Source organism: Trichomycterus rosablanca, chromosome 26 (assembly GCF_030014385.1).
Source record: "Trichomycterus rosablanca isolate fTriRos1 chromosome 26, fTriRos1.hap1, whole genome shotgun sequence".
NCBI lineage: Eukaryota > Metazoa > Chordata > Actinopteri > Siluriformes > Trichomycteridae > Trichomycterus > Trichomycterus rosablanca.
The window spans coordinates 14517027-14540771 of NC_086013.1; the positions used below are offsets into that span (position 1 = coordinate 14517027).

The 23745-nt window shown below is 41.9% G+C and overlaps 1 protein-coding gene across 3 annotated transcripts in view; it reads right to left on the reverse strand.

Annotated features, from left to right (window-relative positions):
• mcc (MCC regulator of WNT signaling pathway) overlaps nt 1-23745 on the reverse strand; it is a 77744-nt gene that overhangs the window by 22128 nt on the left and 31871 nt on the right. For all 3 annotated transcript variants that reach the window (XR_010007681.1, XR_010007680.1, XM_062989086.1), the window contains exons 4-11: nt 22190-22338; nt 18333-18496; nt 17001-17207; nt 13042-13191; nt 11035-11124; nt 7447-7595; nt 4528-4668; nt 641-741 (exon numbers count right to left, since the gene is read on the reverse strand). Coding sequence is in view for 1 of the 3 variants with exons in the window: in XM_062989086.1 (XP_062845156.1) it covers nt 641-741; nt 4528-4668; nt 7447-7595; nt 11035-11124; nt 13042-13191; nt 17001-17207; nt 18333-18496; nt 22190-22338 (1151 nt within the window). In the remaining 2 variants the exon portion in view is untranslated. The remainder of the gene's footprint in view (nt 1-640; nt 742-4527; nt 4669-7446; nt 7596-11034; nt 11125-13041; nt 13192-17000; nt 17208-18332; nt 18497-22189; nt 22339-23745) is intronic.

The following is a 23745-nucleotide window of genomic DNA, read 5'->3' on the forward strand; positions in this document are numbered from 1 at the left end:
GCCTCTATCATTAGGACTGACAGGTATAAAGGACACGCCTCTTTCATTAGGACTGACAGGTATAAAGGACACGCCTCTATCATTAGGACTGACAGGTATAAAGGACACGCCTCTTTCATTAGGACTGACAGGTATAAAGGACACGCCTCTTTCACTGGGACTGACAGGTTTTACTGAGACTGACAGGTATAAAGGACACGCCTCTTTCATTAGGACTGACAGGTATAAAGGACACGCCTCTTTCATTAGGACTGACAGGTATAAAGGACACGCCTCTTTCATTAGGACTGACAGGTATAAAGGACACGCCTCTATCATTAGGACTGACAGGTATAAAGGACACGCCTCTTTCACTGGGACTGACAGGTTTTACTGAGACTGACAGGTATAAAGGACACGCCTCTTTCATTAGGACTGACAGGTATAAAGGACACGCCTCTTTCATTAGGACTGACAGGTATAAAGGACACGCCCTTTTCACTGGGACTGACAGGTATAAAGGACACGCCTCTTTCACTGGTGCTGACAGGTTTCACTGGTACTTACAGGTTTCACTGGGACTGACAGGTATAAAGGACATGTGTCCTTCCTAATGTTTGAATGTACTGTAAAGTGTGTGTGTTGATGTTCATGTACTCACCCACAGCACCAACTCCAGCCGCTCTGAACTGACCCAGCACCAGGCTCTGCTCGGTCTCCGCCAGAGCCAGCAGCAGCTCGTAGGCCTCTATACACTGCTCACTGCAACACACACACACAGCAGCACAGGTATTAAAGAGCACAACATATTTACAATGATTCAGTCACAGAGGTCAAGCTGATGGTGTGTATGCAGCAGCACGACTAAATTGCTGCCCTCAAAAGTATTTGTAAACTTTCAAATGAATATCTGACCACTGAAACTCCAGAATATTACTGTGTGTTTTAGCCAGACGTTATACAAGAAGTAACCATATCAACTTTCACATACAACAACCGAAAGTCCCAAATTTATACATGGATACAACCACACTACAGTAACTACATTCCAGATGAAGCCAAAACCTAAGCAGTTTCCTTCCCAGGCCTGTATTTTCAGACCACAGTAAAAACTAACCTGGCCAAGTTTCAAACACGATTATGTTTCCTGTTCTAACATGCACACTGTGAAAATCATCTCGTTCCATCTCCTGCCGCGTGGTTTTATGTTCTTTCTTGTTCACTTCTCGTGTGTGAGAGAGAACACTGCTGAAATCTACAGCACATTAATGAACTAAAATGTGCTGTTTACCAGAGCGGAGTGTTTGTTTGTGTGGTTCGTATTCAGGACCTGTGATTAATCACTGGACTTGATTAGCTTGGCGCCACATCTCCGTTTTTATGCGAGTTTGACTGGCTTGTTCTCCCTCGTGGCCACGACGGAGCGGTGTAATGAAACCGGGACTCTCTGTCCCATTTCTCCAGCTTACTGACGTCTCAGCCACAGGGAGGACAATTCAATCAACCCTGTGCCTTACTGCCAATCAAAAAGCAAACATAAATGTTTAGCCAGGATCCGTCGTATTCTAAATGCCTAGTCAAGAAAGGTAGGAGGTGAATGAATTACTGAATTACCAAGGGTCTGTTTTTGCTATCGTTTTTGTGGCCGTCAGTGCAGGCAGTAGCCTGGTTCATAGTGACATCAGTATTAATGTGTTCATTGTGACCCCGCCTTCTTTTTGCTGGGTGGTTAAGCATGTTATTGCAATCTATACGTGTAATAATGTGCCAGGTGATTACCGTTATGACGGCTTTCTAAGGACGTCTGATTATATTTAACATTTATAGATCATACTTTATACTTTAACTATATGAATAACAGGCTGGCTGGTGCACCGTACAACAAATATATTTTCTTCTTGTATAATTTTGTAGGAGTTGCAGTGTTTATTTCAGTTATTTCCATTTTATTTTAATGATTATGATGAATTAATTTAAAGAATCTGGTATATACTTAGCTTTTTGTCGCATGCTTTATTTACTGCATTATTTTGTGTTTGTGCCGAGACAATCAGTGTCAGATGTACTAAATGACAATTTATTAAACAAAAACAACACCAGTATGGCCAGTTATCATATCATTTCATTTTCAACAACCATTTTACACTGGTCAGGGTCGTGGCGGGTGTGGTTCCCCCGAAAAACACTGGGCGCAATGCAGAAATACCCTGTACAGTGAGCCAATCCACATACAGGCACTTACACAAATGCTCAAGCACACACATACATGCTCAAGTACACACACATGCATATAAAAACACACAGATGTGATGATGAACTCCAATGCAGCCACAAAGCACCAACCACTTCACTTTGAAGCCGTGTTTACTTCAGCTACATCATCCACCACGTTTACTTCATCATTAATCATTCTGTACTCTGTTAATAAAAATAAGCACTCCAGAACTAACACGAGAAACTGTGCACGATTCATTACAGCTGACTTCTAAAGCCTGTGTAAGTAGTTTTAGCTCCATGAGAGATGATGGAAAGCCGAGATCAGAGGCAGCGCTCTCAGACAGAACAATGATAAAAGATGAAAGGACTTTGAGTTGTCCTTTAAAAGATCTGCTCATCTTTCCCTCCTCTGAGTTAATCCTCTCTATCAGACATTCAAACAAGTCTCTCTCTCTCACACACACCACAAAGTACACACAAAAATGCAACCACATGATGTCAAATTATCATGCTTGAAATGTTTCAGCCTTGTGAACAAACACACACAGCCACAAACACTGAGTTGATCTGCATGCATGTGTTGTTCTTGTGCTAAAAATCTAACATAAATAAAGCTCAGACAATGTAGCAACACTTAAAAAAGAAGCATCTTAACCCTTTAATGGTCTGCTCAACCATTTGGTTAAGCTTACTTTGAGTCTAAATACTTGGGTAAAAATAAGCTGTATTTAAATAATCTTGGCCGCTCAGGTGGTGCAGCGGTAAAACACACTAGCACACCAGAGCTAACACTTCGAACTCATCGGTTTGAAACTCGGCTCTGCCGTCCGGCTGGGCTGGGCGGCTACATGAACAACGATTGGCTTGTTGGTCATACAGGGAGGGAGCCGGAGAAGGGACCTCATAACTGATACAATTACGACCTCTGCTGGCTGATTGATGCCGTTGATCAGGGTGTGGCTCTCCGTGCACAAAGCTGATCCGCATATGAACTCGCCTCGTGCAGGTGAAAGGATGCAGTCGGCTACTGCACATGTTTCGGAGGGGGCGTGTGTCAGTTCGCTCTCCTCAATCAATCTTGTTTGGGCCGTATCTACTCTATGTTGACGTGTGTTGAACTCAAAAATGTTGGTAGATGACTCTGTGGTTTTAAGAAAACAGCCTTTCTAACTTCCATGTCAACTTGAAGACTGAAAATCATTTATGAAAAGTTGCATCATTTTTGTGATCATCTCAACTGTTTTGTGGAGGCTCATTAAAAATACTGTGTGCACTATAGTAAAGTACTATTAATTGTTTGTTGTTGGTATAGTCCCAAGAAACTGAGAAATGCAAAGAAATAACTTTAAACATTATTTAATTGGTGAGACCATTAAAGGATTACGAGTATAAATGCCATCTATCAATCTTAAAAAAAGAAACTACCCTCTTCTGATTCCCTGTGATCCTGTTTGCTGTAGTATATATAGTAATATAGTGGCCAACTACTTCTTTTCACCTGCCAGAGACGGGTTCACACAGGGATCAGTATGGCTTACGGAGAGTCACACACTGCTCTCCATTATTTACCATTTCTGTACAGGCGCCATCAACCAGCCAGCAGCAATAAGAAATCCCTTCAGTCTGCCCACCCTCAGACATAGCCAATCACGTCTGTGTAGGTGCTCACTGGTTTGTAGCAGGGCTGAGATATAAACTTTATGAAGTTTAAGATCCAAGCACTGGACCACTACTCCAACCAAGCGCTCTAAATAAATGCGTCATGCTGGAGAATCTTTAGCTGTTTAATTCGGTTCTAGACTAGTTCTTAATTCAAGACTTAATTCAAGTCTGAGGAATCAGTCCTACAAGTTCAAAACTCACTAGACTCACCAATTTGGTTGATGATGGTGCTAAAGTCTATTAAAAGCAAGGTTTACAAGAAAGGATCCTGTTCGCTGGTCATGTTAAATGATTTAATGTCATTAAACATTAAGAATTACACAAAAGGCACTTTTTATAAATGCTGCCTAGTATCTGGCAGAGTCAATTATGCTAGACACTCACGGCAAATATAGAAGTAAATGTGGAAGATGTCAGAATGACTAGGTTAAAAAAGTAAAAAAACAGCAGGTAAGCACCAGTTGTGTGCCAGCTATCAGCTCGAATGTAAATTTATTTTCGTGCTGCTGAAATTAACAGCGGAATGAAAGTGGGACCCAGCTGTTTCCATGCCAACCACCCGCCATCAGCATGCTGAGATTATCCTGTCAATCTGGAGGCGACTGCTCGAGTGTGTTTGGCAGGAGACACACGACAGAGGGCGGGTGTGGGTGGGTTGGGTGTGGGTACCTGTACTGCAGTGCCAGGCGCAGGGCTGTAGCGTTGGACTCGTATTTGCCCACCAGCATGCTCATTCTCTCTGCATTGCTCTTACACTCCTCCAGTGTGATGGTCAGCAGGTCGTTCTGGGACTTCAGGTGCTCGATTCGACTGCAGATACACAGACACACGATTCTTAACAGAGGATATTTACAGACGGCAGGGTCAGATGCCCTTATTTGAAGTCCTCAGAAACCCGCACCTTTAAAAAGTGCATTCATGTTAATAATCTTTTTAATTAAAAAATGAGAGCCATTGCTAGATATATATGTTTTTTATTCTTTTCTGAGTTAAATAAATTTAAGTGTATGCCACTAACTTTTTGACCAGTTAGACTACAAGTTTATGTGAATGTTTATCCTAATTATTACATTTAGGTGTTTAGGTATCACCTCTTGCTAACAATAAAAATAAAAGCTTTCTGCTTCCATCATTGTGGCCACAGTTCCAGCATGACTGTACCCCTGTGAGATCGATAAGACACGGTTTGATGAGTTTGGTGTGGAGGAACTCCAGTGACCTGCATGGAGCCTTGATCTCAACCCTATGGAACACGATTGGACTGAACTGAAACATCCATTATGAGACGGTCTTCTTGTGCCTGACCTCACAAATGCTTCTTCATTCTCCTGGGCACATAAGGACTTTACTAGTGTGTTGACCAGTCCAGTCACGTTTATCTACCGTTCAAAATAACAGACTGACTAGACTAGAATAAATTATTGGTTTTTTAAATTCTATTTATGAATTTTCGGATCCAAACATCCAGTAGTATCTCCTCTTCTGCTGCAGACCTCTACCCTGACCGAGGAGGGCTGTACCTAACACAAGCACCCTCTGACACATATATAGTAGCCAACCGCTTCTTTTCACCTGCCAGAGACGGGTTCACATAGGGATCAGTATGGCGTACAGAGAGTCACACACTGCTCTCCATTATTCACCATTTCTGTACAGGCACCATCGATGAGCCAGCAGCAATAAGAAATCCCTTCAGTCTGCCCACCCTCAGACATAACCAATCACATCTGTGTATGCTCCTGCTGACTTGTAGCAGGGCTGAGATTCGAACTCAAGAGTCTGAGATCTAAACAGTGGTGGGCTGGCGCATTAGACCATTGCTCCAACCAAGCGCTCTAAATAAATGCTTCATGCTGGAGAATCTTTAGCTGTTTAGTTCAGTTCGACACAATTCAAGTATAAGAAATCAGTCCTACAAGTTCAAAACTCACTATACCTCACCAATTTGGCACAAGAAAGGAATTAAAAAGTGAAAGGATGGAAGTGGAAACATCAGACACACAGACAGCATACGACTGGTAAAATGTATTTACTGGAACCAAATCATGTTAACTCTAATCAAATCTGCATAAAATTGTGAAAACCTTATGTCTATTTGCTGTTGTTCTATGAGACTAAACTAGTCACTAGTTACTTTATTAGCTTGTTCATAGCTGCATCTGCAGGGAACATGAGGGAGGCATCAGTGTGTTAAGTAAAAGTAAACAAGGGCTTAAATGGCTGACTGAGAATAAATCTGGAGAAAACCAACATGGCTTGTCTGTAATTAATACTGACAGAAGATCTGAGGGATGTGGCCAGAAAAAAACTAAACATAAAATGTTGTTAAATCTGCACCTGGAGCGGGGGGAGGACAACCAGGTCTAATAACTGAGCTCTTACAGTATGAAAGTGGGCGTCTGATCCAGCGATTTAAAGCCTGCTTTCATAAAAACAGCTGAGTGGAAAAAGTAAGTCTGTGTGTTAAAGCGAGCGAGGAAGCAGGGTGGTAACGCCTGAACTCTTACTGATGAAGCATGAGCAGGGCTGGGTACTAACAGAATTATTTCTAAAGTCTACATTTATCATACATGTACAGAATACAAGAATAAAGGATTCCTTTGTAGTGACAGATACACTGTATGGTTACAAAAATATGTAAACACCCCTTCTAATGACTGATTTGTTTCTGCCACATCCATTGCTAAGGTACATGATATGCGTTTAACAATGTGGCAACAGATTGGGGAATTCCCTTTTCTCTATCAGCATGACTATGTCCCTGTGAACAAATCGAGCTCTATGAAGCCACGGTCTGACTACACAGAGCCCTCAATACTTTAGAAATGAACTAAACTTGGATTGCAAAGCAAGGCCTTCTATTTCAACATCAGCGCCTGACCTCACTGACACTATTGACAAAATGGGCACAAATTCACACAGACACACTCCACAGTCTTGTAGAAGGACTTCCCAGAAGAGTGGATGATATTAAAGCTACATAGAAAAAAAAGAGCAATTCAATATACAATGTACATGGTTTTGGAATGGGATGCCCAACAAGCTCATGATCAGGTGTCCCAATACTTTTGTCCACATAGTTACTTTATATGTTTTTGGCCACACACTTATAACACACAAATTAAATAAAATATTTGTAGCTGCTGTTGCACTCAGTTTCAGTTTGTCAGACTTTTAAAATGATTTTTTTGTTGCTCGCATGTTGGATCTCATGTGGCTGACCATCAAAATAAAATATTAGCTGATGGCAGATTGGTGGGGTGAATCGTAAAAATTATGAGCAGTGGCGAGCAAAAGAAAACCACACAAGAGCTCATTTTCATACAGCACTTAAGGAAAGGGTTGCCAGACGTAGCCAATTGGTTCTGTATCGCCAGCTAGCTGATAGCTGGACCCCTAGATCTCAGCGTTTGGGTGTTAGCCTGATAGACCTTTGCGCCACCTGAGTGTGTGTGTATTTAAAACTGAAATTTCTGTATATGAAATATGAAATATGACTGAATACATTTAAAACCCTAAGCATAAACATTTTAGTAATATGTCATATTACTGCCCTAACTCAACAGTGTGTGTGTGTGTGTGTGGTACCTGTTGAGTCGCTCTGTTTCCACCTCAAACTCGCGTATCTTATTTTCAGAGATTGCAGAGCCGTGAGAGTAAAGTGTCTGGAAAATCTCCTGAATGTTCGAGCAATCCTGCAAAGAATGTGCCAGATGCTCCGCTACGTTACCAGAAACCTACACACACACACAAAGAATTCACATTTTACAGTCAAGTCACAGACTGAGGAAGGTTTTGACACAACAGAAGGGAGACTGCTGACAGGATCAAGCACACTCAACATTGTGCTGGCAAAACAAAACTAGGTGGCTGTTTAAACTAAGGTTAAAAACACAAAAATGTATTTAATTCCTGACTCTCATGTTATAGTGCAACATTGGTTAGTGCAGCTGTTGTTTTTGAACCAAATAAAAAATCTGGCATTACCAGTTAGCCCAAGGTAATGATTTTAATAATAATTTCACTCAAACAGATTAGTCTTAAGCTGAGATAATCCATCACTTGTGAGCTACAATAGCCCTGAAACCTCTGTGGTGAATGTTAAAGCAGGTTTCTGAAACAAAATGTTCCTGTGGTTAAATGTTGAATTGTGGCCAAATCCATAAACTTTATGGCTCCTCAAGACAAAAGTTGTAGGAAGTCTCTCTGGGGCTGATCAGTCTCTCTCCTCCTGTGTTTTCCCACAGCGACATTCCCTGCGGTAAACTGCTGCAAAGCAGGATTCGTTTATTATTCTTTTATTCTCGTCTTTTGTCTAGCAAACTACAATCTAAAAGAGATAAAATATCTAACACAAAAGAGTATATACAGTGTATCACAAAAGTGAGTACACCCCTCACATTTCTGCAGATATTTAAGTATATCTTTTCATGGGACAACACTGACAAAATGACACTTTGACACAATGAAAAGTAGTCTGTGTGCAGCTTATATAACAGTGTAAATGTATTCTTCCCTCAAAATATCTCAATATACAGCCATTAATGTCTAAACCACCGGCAACAAAAGTGAGTACACCCCTAAGAGACTACACCCCTAAATGTCCAAATTGAGCACTGCTTGTCATTTTCCCTCCAAAATGTCATGTGACTTGTTAGGGTTACTAGGTCTCAGGTGTGCATAGGGAGCAGGTGTGTTCAATTTAGTAGTACAGCTCTCACACTCTCTCATACTGGTCACTGAAAGTTCCAACATGGCACCTCATGGCAAAGAACTCTCTGAGGATCTTAAAAGATGAATTGTTGCGCTACATGAAGATGGCCAAGGCTACAAGAAGATTGCCAACACCCTGAAACTGAGCTGCAGCACAGTGACCAAGATCATCCAGCGTTTTAAAAGAGCAGGGTCCACTCAGAACAGACCTCGCGTTGGTCGTCCAAAGAAGCTGAGTGCACGTGCTCAGCGTCACATCCAACTGCTGTCTTTGAAAGATAGGCGCAGAAGTGCTGTCAGCATTGCTGCAGAGATTGAAAAGGTGGGGGGTCAGCCTGTCAGTGCTCAGACCATACGCCGCACACTACATCAAATTGGTCTGCATGGCTGTCACCCCAGAAGGAAGCCTCTTCTGAAGTCTCTACACAAGAAAGCCCGCAAACAGTTTGCTGAAGACATGTCAACAAAGGACATGGATTACTGGAACTATGTCCTATGGTCTGATGAGACCAAGATTAATTTGTTTGGTTCAGATGGTCTCAAGCATGTGTGGCGGCAATCAGGTGAGGAGTACAAAGATAAGTGTGTCATGCCTACAGTCAAGCATGGTGGTGGGAATGCCATGGTCTGGGGCTGCATGAGTGCAGCAGGTGTTGGGGAGTTACATTTCATTGAGGGACACATGAACTCCAATATGTACTGTGAAATACTGAAGCAGAGCATGATCCCCTCCCTCCGGAAACTGGGTCGCAGGGCAGTGTTCCAGCATGATAATGACCCCAAACACACCTCTAAGATGACCACTGCTTTATTGAAGAGGCTGAGGGTAAAAGTGATGGACTGGCCAAGCATGTCTCCAGACCTAAACCCAATAGAACATCTTTGGGGCATCCTCAAGCGGAAGGTGGAGGAGCGCAAAGTCTCGAATATCCGCCAGCTCCGTGATGTCGTCATGGAGGAGTGGAAAAGCATTCCAGTGGCAACCTGTGAAGCTCTGGTAAACTCCATGCCCAGGAGAGTTAAGGCAGTTCTGGGAAATAATGGTGGCCACACAAAATATTGACACTTCAGGAACTTTCACTAAGGGGTGTACTCACTTTTGTTGCCGGTGGTTTAGACATTAATGGCTGTATATTGAGTTATTTTGAGGGAAGAATAAATTTACACTGTTATATAAGCTGCACACAGACTACTTTTCATTGTGTCAAAGTGTCATTTTGTCAGTGTTGTCCCATGAAAAGATATACTTAAATATCTGCAGAAATGTGAGGGGTGTACTCACTTTTGTGATACACTGTATGTGTGTGTGTAATTTTAGGTGTGTATTTGTGAGTGGTTGTATGTATTTGAATGTTCGTGCGTACGTATTTGTTTATATCTGTGTATATGTGTGTTTACATGTCTATATGTGTGTGTGCTTATGTGTATTTGTATGTGTGAATAGGTGTGTTTGTGTACCTATGTGTATAAATATGTGCACGTGAGTGTATTTCTATGTGTGTATTTGTATGTGTGTGTATTTGTACTTGTGTGTGTATTTGTGTGTGTGTAGGTCACCTTGCGTGTTGCAGAAGGACAGTGCTGGTGGTTTGGCGAAAAGCCAATAACTGATGAGAGAGACGCAGCCCTAAATCCCTCGTATCCCCTGATAACTCTCTCTCTGTTAGCCCTCTCTCTCTATTCTGTCAGTTATTCTCTCTCGTCCAGGTAAAAGCTGAACTCATATCAGGTTTAAGCTCACAGGGACGTTTGGTCATCCTTAAGCAAAGACCTGAGCCGCATTGCTGGTGTGTTGCAGGCGTGTTTCGGGGCGAAGTTTATTTGGTCACATCACTGCAAAACTCACAGCTAAAATCTTTTACTTCACAATTAATAATGTTCTTATTAGAAACCACACAAACACTGATGGATTTATTTAGCATGTATTAAGTACAGTGTGATGTGGACTGGGACAATGCCTGAGATCTGGTGGAAAGATCCATCAGCGCTGCCAGTAAAACGTCTAAACCTGTTTGTTTGTTTATTCATTTTTTAATGCCTTGTTTACTCTAATGACTTACTTTCAAGGCAAGAAAGGTACAGGTTTGGAATCTTTGAATTAGTTAAATGATTTTCTAGTTTCACTCACATACGTCTCCTGAGTTTTATACTTGCAGGACAGTTGAGTATCGTCTCCGCTCTATTCTGTGTAAGGATATTTATTATTGAGTTGTTCGTAGTTAGTGTCTTTCTCTTTTGTATTTAGGGCATTCTGTCAGAATATGTCTAAACTTATTAGACTTGTTAAATGACTTAAAACACTGATACAGTCCTCTGAAGCTACAAGGAAGGAAATAATCAATCACGTTTTAAATTTACACTGAACATCTTTTGCCTCTAAAGATTCCTTTGACTGTAAATGATGCATTCCTATTCATACGCTTGAATGTAAAATCTTCTACATATTTTCGCTTCCAGTCTTACCCCGATACTGCTGATCTCCGAGCCCAGCACAGCTCTCTCGGTTGATGACGACTCGGAGCGGGTTTTGTACAGCTTCACACGCTCTGCTACCTGCAACGATCGATCACACACACGCCTCATTATCAAAGCTCTTATACCACTGTCAGGAGAAAATCCTGGTTTCTGATCGACTCAGTTTTGTGAAAACATGATGCATGCGTTGTTGGTTTTCAACCTTTATGGCACAAGGTTATGAGATATATAGAAAAAAACTCCTCAGCTCAAGGATTCATTCAGGCATCTGGGATAAATCAGCTATAGAAGACGCACAACTAACGGCTACAGAAAGAATCGTTGCCTTCCTACAATAAATTCAAGAGGTGAGAATTTCAGAAATAAGAAGCATTTTGCACCTATTACATTTTCACTATCATTAATTAATCATGGTCATTATATAGTCCGAAGCTAGATGCATAATTTAATGTACAGTTGCTTAAAAATACCCAGAAGCCAAAACCAACATGTTTAATCTACAAGATATAAAACGAAATATTAGCACATGCCTTATATTTTTTATTAAATCAGTCATATAAAGGAAATATGTTTCAAACTTTGCAGCAACAGTTTAGGGAGGACCCTTTCCTGTTGCAACATGACTGCCCCTGTACACAAAGCAAGCTATATACAGACATGAAGAACAGCTTTGGAATGAACTGGAACATCAATTGACCAAAACTTGACCACCAACATTAATGCCCAGCCATACAACATACAAATGCTCTTTTGACTAATTGGGCACAAATTTCCACAGGCACACTTCAAAGTCTTGAGATAAGCCGTCTCAGAAGACTGGCTGTTGTTCTAGCTGTTTATTTTAATAGAATTATGGTCAGGTGTCCAAATACTTTAGGACTTAGAGTGTACATTATATATGTTACTGCCTTACAAACTGTATATATACAATAAGTTCTGATTATAAAACTGCTCGATGTAGCTGCAGCCACTCAGCCGTTACGAAACTGCAGATCGATAGCTAGACGGTTCAAGTCCCGCCACCGTTTGATTCCTAATCAAGGCCATTAATCTTCAAATCACTTTGGATAAAAGCATCCGCTAAATACCATGAGTGTCAATTTACGCAGGTGAGCGAGTGAGAAATAGAGAGGTGGGAGTGTGAGCTGATTCAAGGACACGCCGTTTACAACCCACACCACGGTAAACCGAAGCCATCTGTGATCACGGCTCTACCTCACCACCGCCGCCGCTCTCTCAAGGCTAGCAGCGTCACCACGTGTGTACGGTTCCTCTCTAATGCATCCTGAGTGTTTCTCAGGCAATAAGCGTAATGTGTAATAAAATACGGCTGAACGGCAGCCCTGCACACACTGCTGCACCCCCAGGGATTCTTCAGCTCCGCGTGTCATGAAATCAATTGCACGGCTCTACAGAATGACCTCACGCCGTACACTTCATATAACGTACGCTCCTATAGAGAAGATCTATCGCCTCATATCCTGCCAGCACGCGGCTCAGTGGAGATTAGTGGTGCCCATTTCAAGTCATTCTGTAGTCAAGAACACAAGCACAAAGTAATTGATTGGTCAGTGTCTAAAATAAACAATCTGACCTCTGCAGGAATTTAATTTGGCATCAGCTCCCTGATTTAATAACGCAACATAGCGTTTTGCTTTTTGGCTAATAATCAAGCAGCTGTAATACATGAGTACACGTGTGTAGTGTACACAAGTGTAGCTTATTTGGAGTATATAAATTAAAAAGCACTGTGTTCCGGTCCAAAAAGAGCAGTCACACTGGTTACTTGTTATTTGGTTGTGCTTTTATTTTATTTGTATTTCATTTTAGTTCCTCCTTAGGTGGGGCTTTGCAATAACACTAGAAATGTGTGATGGTGCCTCACAATGGCAGAAAAGCCGTTTGTGCACTAAATATCCAGTAGGCAAGAAGTAGGCATTCATGTCTACTTATTTTACATTTGAAAATACTAAAGGTGTGTGTGTGTGTGTTTACCTTGGCTACGGGAATGTCATTGCTGCTGCTGCTAGTGCTAAGCTCCCCTGTGCTGGGGTTGATGGATCGCCCAGCGGGGGTCACACGACCCGGACTGGACTGACCACCACCTGGCTGCACGCTCTGCAGACGAGTCTGTAACTCTCGCACCTACAGACAGAAAGAGAGGAAGAGACACGAGGAGGAAAGAGAAGCAGATTCAGTACCAAACCAAATTCAGTCAAACTTTTTCCTCATATGAGATGCAAATGTGTCATTCTGGAACAGTGTGAAGAGCATGAATGACACACAATCTGACTTTTTTATTTATATCTGAGCCACTTTCATACGTGATACAGATCAAATTTTGAGCAACTTTATGTCCATTAGACCTGTCCTCTGACAAAAAAGTGATCAAATTACAATAAATACATAAAAAAATTAGTATTTGAATGCATGTCATGTCACTACGCCATCATTGCTTTGTGATGATTGGCTGCATAGACGCTTTCTCCAGTTCTCTCTGTCATGTAGCATGTATCAGATTAGCCCCTGATAATGCAATTCAGATTGTGAAGCTGTCAATCCAGCAATCCTCGTCCTTCCACAAGTCCTGTCTTTATTAGATTGCATTATGATGTTAAATGAGCTGGAGCTACATCGTGTGCTTGTGAACCACTGATCGTCAAGATCACGAGAAGATTTAATGTTTAATATTTATTATTATACATACTGCAACAAACATGCATCTCAAATCCTCCCCTAGCACCACACGTACAGCACTAACTACAGATTCAGCTTTATCACAGGGTGCCTAACGTGGGACGTACCCAGGCCACCAAATCGTCCGTTCTCTAATGACATCCAATTAACAGTGTCATAAAATGAGCACCAAAAATTACACATTTCTAATTGTGATGAGGTAATTAGGTATGATAATTAGGCGTCGACTAAAATGTCATGATTGTGACCCAGCTAAATCAAAAGAGGCCGAGGGTTCAGCGCGTGTCTGCGATGAATCAGGCCATAAAACCCAGCTGAACCCCCACTGAGATTTTCACACAATCTGCTAGTGAAGTGGAATGGCTTTCCTATCTCTACTCACAGAGCCCATAACAGGGAGGCTTCAATCCTAAAAGCTTCAGGAATGAAAACAAACGCAGAGAAAAAATGAGTCAATAAGAAATAGAAATAGAGCTGAGCTCAAAAACGAGACTCTGGTTTGCAAGAGCTGAACCTCTTTACTTTTATGCTAGAACAAACGACCATGAGAATAAGGGATGAACATTTTAACCGTACTGTTAATCGGTAAATGGTTTGATGAATTTTAAATACTAAAGAGTTGCTAGTTTTCAAACTGCCAGTCAAGTAAAAGCAGTATTAAAAAAAACAAAAGAATTAAAAGATAAATACATAACAGTAAAAGTAAATCTACATAAAAGCAGGTTAGTTATGGATGGAATTTATTTGTGAAAAAGCAAACAAATCGAACCAACCCGTTCCTTTATTGTCTGTTTTACCACCGCTTTATCCTATTCAGGGTCTTGGCGGGTCCAGTTTTCTGGGTGAAAGGTAGGAAACACCCTAAACAGGTCGCCAGTCCATCATACGGCATCAACCCAGTCCAGATAACATTTGACTTTCTTTGAATATTTCTGTGCATATATATTTAGTGAATCTAGCTACCTGAATGTTTTAGCGCCAGTATAAATCAGTGAATGTTACATGTAAATAAATTGAATATGAGAAGGATGATATATAATATAATATCAGGTGAGTTATGTGCATATACGAGATTAGTAGCTGAATTTCTACACTGCTAAAGTGATTTATTACCTGCACTGAGATCATTTCTCATTTCAGTGTCTCGCAACAGTTTCATGAATCAGACGTGGATCAGTGCATGTCATTCCCAGCCTTTCAATGCAGCCTCATTTCTGTGAAAGTCTGATGAATGACGTACAGACAGTGCTATAGGGGAAAGTCTCTGTGTCTGGTCTTTGCCCCATGAGTCTCTTATACCATTTTGGGGGCCAACAAGCATGAATTATTTGAAAGAGTAGACAATAAGGTTCTCCAAAAAGTGTGATTTGGAGCTAGTCCTGACACATTTTAATGAACACGCTGGTGTTTGTGTGTTAGCAGAAGTAGAGAAAAACAACGTCCACTCTACCTGCCTCACTGTCTATTTCCCCTCTCTAATGGGCTCACTGGCCACCCGCAAGCACCAATAGAGCCGCCATAAAGACTATATATACACACACAGGCTTAGTGTGTGTGTGGGTGTGTGTGAAAACATGCAGGTGGGTTGAGATCATGTCAGCTGAGATTCCCAGAGAGAGAACAGATTTCACACCTTCATCTCCCAGTGGACACCTAGCCAAAGAACAATGTGTACCTTGTGTGTGTGTGTGTGTGTGTGTCTTTATATCTGAGGTAAATCACCCACTCTTGCAGGAACATCAGACGTTAAACAACAAAGAATGAGATCCGTGTAACAAACTTCTGATTTAAATGATATTGTCGGTCTACTTCAGTAGAAAAGGGACATAAATTCCTGACTGAGGCTCTAAAACAGAAAAGCCAGCTCCAGTTCCAGCTTCTATTATCGATCTCAGCGACACTGATGTCAGGCACAAGCTCTATTAGCAAATAGAGAGCAATGCATCTGTCCAATTAGAGCACAGCCAGACAGATTTCATTACACTGTCGGTCGCAGTTTCTGCTACCGCTAGCGCAGACCGTTCCGCGACTGGGGTCCAGCAGGGGAGGCATGAGAACGGAAAGCCTTAAGTCATTTCTGCTCAATGCATCTTGCTGCTAATCTCATTAGCATCCTAGACAGCTCCAGCCAGTCGGAGGAAGGCAGACGAATTCAATTACATACAAATCTGATTGATCCGAGAGCTCAGGATTTTTCTGGATGCTGCAGAAATGAGCGTTTCAGCAGTGAGGTCGAGAGGCAAGTTCCATTTTTCCGTCGCAGACAAGTGCGTGTTTGTATTTAGCTCACCGAAGTGATCGGCCACAAGCCCAAATCATACAGAGCGCGCTCAGTGTTACTCTGCAGAGCTGCAGAAGAGCTAAATTTAAACCTGCAGGCCGCAGGATTTGAGTCGATACATGTTGGAGGAACCGTAATTACAGACTGGGCCCGGTGGCAGAGGTTTGTTTGATTGGGGCTTAGAGACCACAGATGTGTGTGTGTGTGTGTGTGTGTGTGTATGTGTGTGTGTACCAAGGCCTAACCCTGAGGCCTGTGGTCAGTTCCTGCTACTGTGTGCTACTTTTCTTTGCCTGCTGTCTATTATAGACCACAAACTCAAACTAAAGAGCAGCCAATTCTTCCTCCTCAGTGCAACGAGTCCAGCCATGAGGTCAAACAGGCCAAGTTAAGGTGAAAACGAAAATAAATGATGCTCAAATGTTGGTTTAAAGTTTATACAGAAACAATAAATTCAAGGCTGGAACGCTGTCTGAACTGGGCAATAATCCAGTGCAGGGTCCTGCACATACACCCATTCACTCATTCACACCAAGGAGCAATTTAGAACAGCCAGTCCAACACGAGTATAATAAAGAACTGGAATGCTATGCTACTAGTATACTACAACACCAGCACTTTTCTCTCTCTGGCTGCTCCTGTATATACGGGTCGCACACAGCAGATCAATCTGGTCCACATACCTGATTTGGCACAGTTTTTTTACACTGGATGCCCTGCCTCCTTGAAACCTTCCCTAATTTATCCTGGCTTGAGACCTGCACTGACAAGGGCACCTCACAGTGGCTAGGCAATTCGGCCACCCCCACTATGACATAGCCAATCATGTTTGTATAGCACTGCTGGGATTTGACCCTCGGATCTCAGCAGTAGCAGGCTAGCATATTTTACTTTTTATTAGGAGTCAGAGACGTAATATTTCGTCTGTGACATTTAGTGAGACTACTGAATTTGGCAAGGCTGTATTTGTACCTACCCGGCGACGGAGGCGGTCTCTCTCCTCACGGATGGCACTCATGGTGGCTTTGGTGCGGTTGAGCTCTTCTTCTTTGCTGCACAGCATGGCTGTCAGACTCTCGTTTTCCTCCCGCAGACCTGCCAGCTCCTTCTCCCATCTTACACGTTCCTCACATATGCTGGGGTAAAAATCGCGGCCCAGCGCCCCCTCAATCTCCTCTACGGTCTGTCACACACACACACACACACACACACACACACACACACACACACACACACACACACTGTTAAAGCTCCCCAACTTTTCAGTCAAACACATTAATCTTGTTTTCCCCCCAATTTATGTATGTCCAATTCCTCGTAGTCACACCCACTACCGAATGCATGACTGGCCAGGGAGGGTCGCAGGTTAACACACACCTCCCAGTCCATCATTTCCTCGGCCAGTGGTGTCTACAGAGGGAATGAACTGACCAGGCTGGTGGCCTCGCTGAGACTCTATCTCTGTCTCTCTGGTGGTGGGTTAGTGTATTATATTGTTGTGCCACCTGAGTGCCCCGAACAGAAGTAATTCTTGACCTTCGTTTTCTTTGTAATGTGTTTTTGCTGCATGATTCGTCTCTGTAAGCCCCTTTCGACCAACGTGGAATAGGTTCCATTCCAGTTGTGAACCTAATTTTGAACCGGTCGGCACAGTTTTACCCAAAATAAATAAGATCCGAGCAGGAAATGTACATTCCCAGCTGGAACCAAAGAGTAGTAGACCATTCATGGGCGTGTCAAGTTGTAGAGGAAAGAGAACGTCTTCTTATCACCAGTGGTTGATCCATGCTTGCTTTTTGCATAAAAATAAACATCTACATTTACATTACATTTACATTTTCTGCATTTAGCAGACGCTTTTATCCAAAGCGAATTACAGTTGTGTCAGTACACAATCTAAGCAATTGAGGGTTTAGGGCCTTGCTCAAAGGCCCAACAGTGGCAACCTGGCAGTGGTGGGGCCTGAACCGGCAACCTTCTGATCACTATTTCAGTACCTTAACCACTAGACTACAGCTTCCCTATAGCAACAGTACTTGCATTGTGCAATGCCCTTCATTAATGACGCATCCTTTGTTCCAGTAACAACTGGTGGGCTGGTTCTCTGAATAGCACAGAAGTCTAATAAGCCTGAATGGAACCACAGTTATTTTGTTCGAAAAGGGCTAAGTGTGATTCACCCTGCTGTTAGTTCCTATCTTTCTTTGGTATCAATAGTAACTGCTGTAACCTGACTGTTACTGAATATAAATTCAGTTGAATAGATCCAGCATGATAACAGAAGACGTTTGGATAAATTCAGCAGTACCTTGATGGCAAGGTCACAGTGCTGGCTAGCTGTGGTGAGCTGCTCGATGTGTCTGTCCACTTCAGCCACGGACAGGCTGCAGGCGCTCTTCTTACGGCCACACACCACGCTCTCGAGTCCCATCAGCACCCGCTGCAGCTCCGAGTTTAAATCACTGCAGTTATCTAACGACAGAAAGAAACCAAAGCAAATAAACATCTACAACATTTTTACTGTGATAGAATGAAAAAACAGTGACATCAAGTGTAATAGCGTTTTTAAAAATAGCCAAACTTTATTAACATACACAATATGGACAAAAGTATTGGGACACCACTTCTAATTACTGAATTCATGTGTTTCAGCCAAAATAATTGCTAACAGGTATAAAAAATCAATTATACAAAAGGTATTAGATGCTTCTAACTGCAGCAATAGTTTAGGGAACGCACTGTGCACAAAGCAAGCTCTAGAAAAACAAGAAGAAAAGCTCAGCTTAAAGAAACTCCAGTGTCCTGCACAGAGCCCTGACATCAGCCCAACCGAACAGCTCTGAAATAACCAAAAACATCAATTGATACTGTCTTGACTGATGTCAATCCCCAGTCATACAAATGCACTTTTGATGGAACAGGCACAAATTCCCACAGACATGCGTCAAAGTCTTGTGAGAAGCCTTCTCAGAAGAGCGGCTGTTGTTAGAGCTAACGAGATCACACATAGAGGTCGTAACAAGTCCAACAAGCCTTTGGCCACGTGTCCAAATACTTTTGGCCATATTGTGCATCATATTCATAATTCATATTCGCTGCGCATTCATATTCTTTTTTCCCATACGGTCACAATTTTCTTGAGCAGCAGCTAAATGTCCAGGCTAACAGCATGTCTTAATCCAGGCTGAAAACATCAGGCTGCATCAGAGGTTTGTTTTGATTAACGCACTCAGCCAGTCATTTAAATTAGTCATAACTCATTTGCATAAGGTTGAATACATTTCAGTTCAAGTCGTTGCTTGTCGCTGTCACCAGAAACGTAGCCGTGAAAAGCACCGCTGTGAGGAACGAACGTACCAACATATGGCGAGACAGTCAAGCTTATCTGTATCAAACCAAACATCTGTTTATCCTTCAACCCCATCAAAAAATCATGTCTCGCTGATCCTTCACACGAGTAAAACACGACTGAAAGTGGCTGTCCCAGGCTTTCAAGCATCTAGATCTCGTTTAAAAAAACAAGACAAGAGAAAACATGATGCGGGTGAAGAAGAATAAGACAGTGATGAAGTGGAAGGAAAAAGAGGAATGACAGAAATGAAAAAGACAATGAAGATAAAGATCATAAAAGCAACATAAAAAAACAAAGATGATGGTGATAAAAAAAGGGAAAAAAGTAATGATAAGCACAAATAAGATAATAAAGTAAAAAGATGACACAAAGCAGATTATATTTAAAGTGTTTAAAGATTTACAGATTACATTTACATTAGCAGATGACATAGATGACAGAGAACAAATGAGTGAAAACAACAACGATGAAAAAAGACAGTTAACAAATAAGACAAAAAAACATCAAAGAAAACAAAAATGAAGCAGTCGAACAAGGTGACAAAGAATATTATATAAAATGACAAAGAAGTCAAGGCTGGTGAAGAAAAACACAAAAAGAAAACAATAATTATGCAAAGAGGATAAAGATGATGACAGAGTAGAAGCAAAAAAAAAAAAACAGAACAAGAGGATGAGATGAAACACAATGAATTAAAAGCTGGGGTGACAAAAAAAATAATTATAATGATAAAATACAACATCAGGTGCATTTCATCAGGATTAGTGAGTTTAAGTGGGATTATAATGGAGTTCAGTTCTGTCTGTTAGCACTATTAAACTTGCTGAAATCTACCATCAAAGTAAAAGTAACCCGAGAACGTCCAGAATTGCTGCAAAATCTGTCAGAAAATGATTAAAGCTCATTGATTTTACATAGCTAATGTTAGGTTGGTTATTCCACCTGGGAATTGAACCCAGGACCTTCTGGCTTTAAGCCAACAACCAAACACACTGCTAAGGGATTCTCTAAATCCATAATCAAACGGTTTAAGTTTAAAATATTCTGTCTGTGACCTCTAAATTAAAAGCAAGGTCATCACTACAAAGGATTCATGTAAAGTAAAGCTGTGGTGGATGTAGCCTGCTGAGAGTGAGTTCCTATGATCATGTTTATCACTTCTATTTAGTGTAAAAGGATCCGCATTTGGATACTGAGGACATATTCCTGTGGTCCCCCTGTACAGATGATTGAGAATTCAAAGCTAGCAGGCTGGGAAACAGGGCGCCTGGACAGCACAATAGTCTATCATATCACACTAGATCACCACTGCTGAGATCCGAGTTTGAAACTCAGCAGTGCTGTCAGCCAGCCAGGCATCTACACAGACGTGTGACTGGCTATGGGTTGGACTGGTGCTCTGTCCAGGGTATTCCTGCCTTGTGTCCAGTGTTTGCGTAAAGCCTGGACGTCAACGCTACTGAACACCCTAGGAGAGAATCTTTTGTCCAATGCCTGACCTCACAGATGATCCTATCCTCATTGGAAACGAATTCCTACAGACACAGTTCAAAATGTCCTATAGCTGCTTGTAGGTTGTTTTGTCTTTATTAGTCATTTTGTGATTTGCGTTTACATGCTATCGAAGCACAGGGCAATTTAAGCGCAAAAGAATGTCAGGATTAAAGAAACAAAAGTGTCATTTTCGGAGCACAATGGCTGCATCCTGTCTGCTGACAGATGTGCATTTGGGTGTGCACACTTTAGCAGCTCAGGCAAACTGACAAACAAAAAGCCTGGCGTGCTGAAATAGATTTTCATCAGGGCTGAAAAGTCGATACGTCCTTTCTTAATCTCCCAATAGGAAAGACGGCGAAGAAAAGGCTGACAAAAAAAACAAGAAATTGGATAAAAATCAATTTTCCATTGAATGGATGAAAAACACAAGCACACACTACAGATGAGGTAGAGATCTACATCCGTCTAATACAGTGGTATAGGAACCTTTTTGTTTTTGATAGAGCCTTTAATAAATCAATTCTAATCCCTTAAACAAAGACCAGCTCCCAATACCAAGGCAACATATAGAAATATAGAGAGAATTTGGTAATAGAGCATTTGTATGGCTGGACACTGATGTTGATTAAGAAGGTCTCAGTTCATTTCAAAGCTGTTTAGTGGGGATGAGGTCAGAGGTTCGCACCCTGTCCAGGGTTTTCTTATTTATCTATTTATTATTTATTATACCAACACATGGACAATATATTGTCTCCAATTCACCTCACTTGTACGTCTTTGGACTGTGGGAGAAAACTTATGCAGACACAAGGAGAACATGCAAACTCCACACAAAAAGGACCTGGACCGCCCCACCTGGGGATCGAACCCAGGACCTTGCTGTAAGGCGACAGTGCTACAGTGCTACAGTGCTACCCACCGAGCCCTCATGCCGCCCCAGGGTTTTCCTGAATATATATTTTTATCCAAAGCGAGTTACAACTGTGACCAAATGCAATCCAAGCAATTGAGGGATAAGGGGCTTGAATCGGCAACCCTCTGATTACTAGTCCAGTATCCTAACCACTGAGCTATATATACCGCTTATATACTTATTTATTGGCTGTTATTTGACCATGCAAAGTAAAGATCGGACCTAATGATGTACACCTGATTACCTGCTGACAATACCAACATAAATCCCCCCATCTGTAACCATCCCATTACAGTTTTCATACACAACACCCCGCACACACTAAACTTTCTGACTCCACCCTCCCCAAAATCTGAAGAAAGAGCACGGACTAGCAAAAATCAAGCACACGTCAGCTCCTCACCCATATCTGCAGTGACTAGCGTTGACTGGTTTTCAGGCAGCGAGATGGACACTTGGTCGGGGTCCTGATCAACGCTTTGATCGTCATCGTTGACTTCCTGTTGGCTGTGGCTGAGCTCTGATCGCAACTCTGACAACTCATCCTCCTCCCTAAAGAGAGGGAGAAAGAGGGAGAGAGATAAAAAGAGAACAGTTAATGAAAATAATAATAATAATAATAATTTAAAGAATTAGCAGACCCCGTCTCCAGAGATCAGTAGTAAGGTCAGTGTGAGGTGTAGAGGCCAGAAAACCAAAACAAATAGTCATTAATGCTTCAAAAGTTGGTTAACAATTTGAGACAAGGCACAACCTAAGGAACTGATTTTTAGGAATCAGCCAACCATGGAACTGGTCATGCTTTATCACTGGGATTGACAGGTACAGTGCCACATCTCCTTGACTTGGACTGATGGGCACAGAGCCCACATCTCATTTACTGTGACTGTTGGGCACAGAGCCCATACCTCCTTCACTGGGACTGATGGGCACAGAGCATGTACGTAACTCCTTTACTGGGATTCGGACTCATGGTTGTCCGTACCTCCTTGACCAGGACTAATGGGCACAGAGCCCACATCTCACTGACTGTAACCAACATACACAGGGCCCATATTTTCCTCACTGGGACTGATGGGCACAGAGCATGTAACTCCTTTACTGGAAATGATAAGGACAGACTTTACTGGGACTGACAGACACAGCCCCATATTTCCTGAGATTGACAGGTGTCTATACCTCCTTGACTTGGACTGATGGGCACAGAGCCCACATTTTATTTACTGTGACTGATAGGCACATCTTCTTCACTGGGACTGACGAGGGGCATAGAGCATGTAACTCCTCTATTGGAAATGATAAGGACAGACTTTTACTGGGAATGGAAAAAGCACCCTTGCATCCTTTTCAAATTATTCGCTTAATTCTTTAGTCCTCTAATTCAAAATTTCTAATTAAGTCTGCCAACTTTTCCTAATTTATGCAGCCGTGTCATAAATACTGACCCAGATGGCCAGATTTAAATTGTTTTTTATGTATTTACACATATTTGACAGTGTATTAAAATCCTCACAACATGATTTCTGTCAGGACCTTAAAATCTCCCAGAGACAATTCTTCTAGATTACCAAGTGATGCCTCATTGATGAACATGCACTTCCGTGCAACATGCTCATCACACTCGCCCGTTATGAAAGAGTGCATTCGCCTAATGAATGTGTCCACCTTGACCCCCGCCTGGTACATGCTGCACACACACCGAGCTGCTCGGCAATTAAAGGGCGGAAACATTTCTTGCAGATTTTGCTTCATTTGCATGCTAATATATGCACATGCGTCTAATGGATAATGAAAGCCTGAGATGCTGTCAAAATGAGAATGTCACAGCACTCGACAAATCTGTAAACCAATTCACAGCTGCAGGAAATGTGCCCAAAATTCAATCTACTGCTGATCCCCCCCCCCCAATTCTCCATCCAACCTAAATCTGAAGAGAGATGAAGAATTAAAAATGGCTTT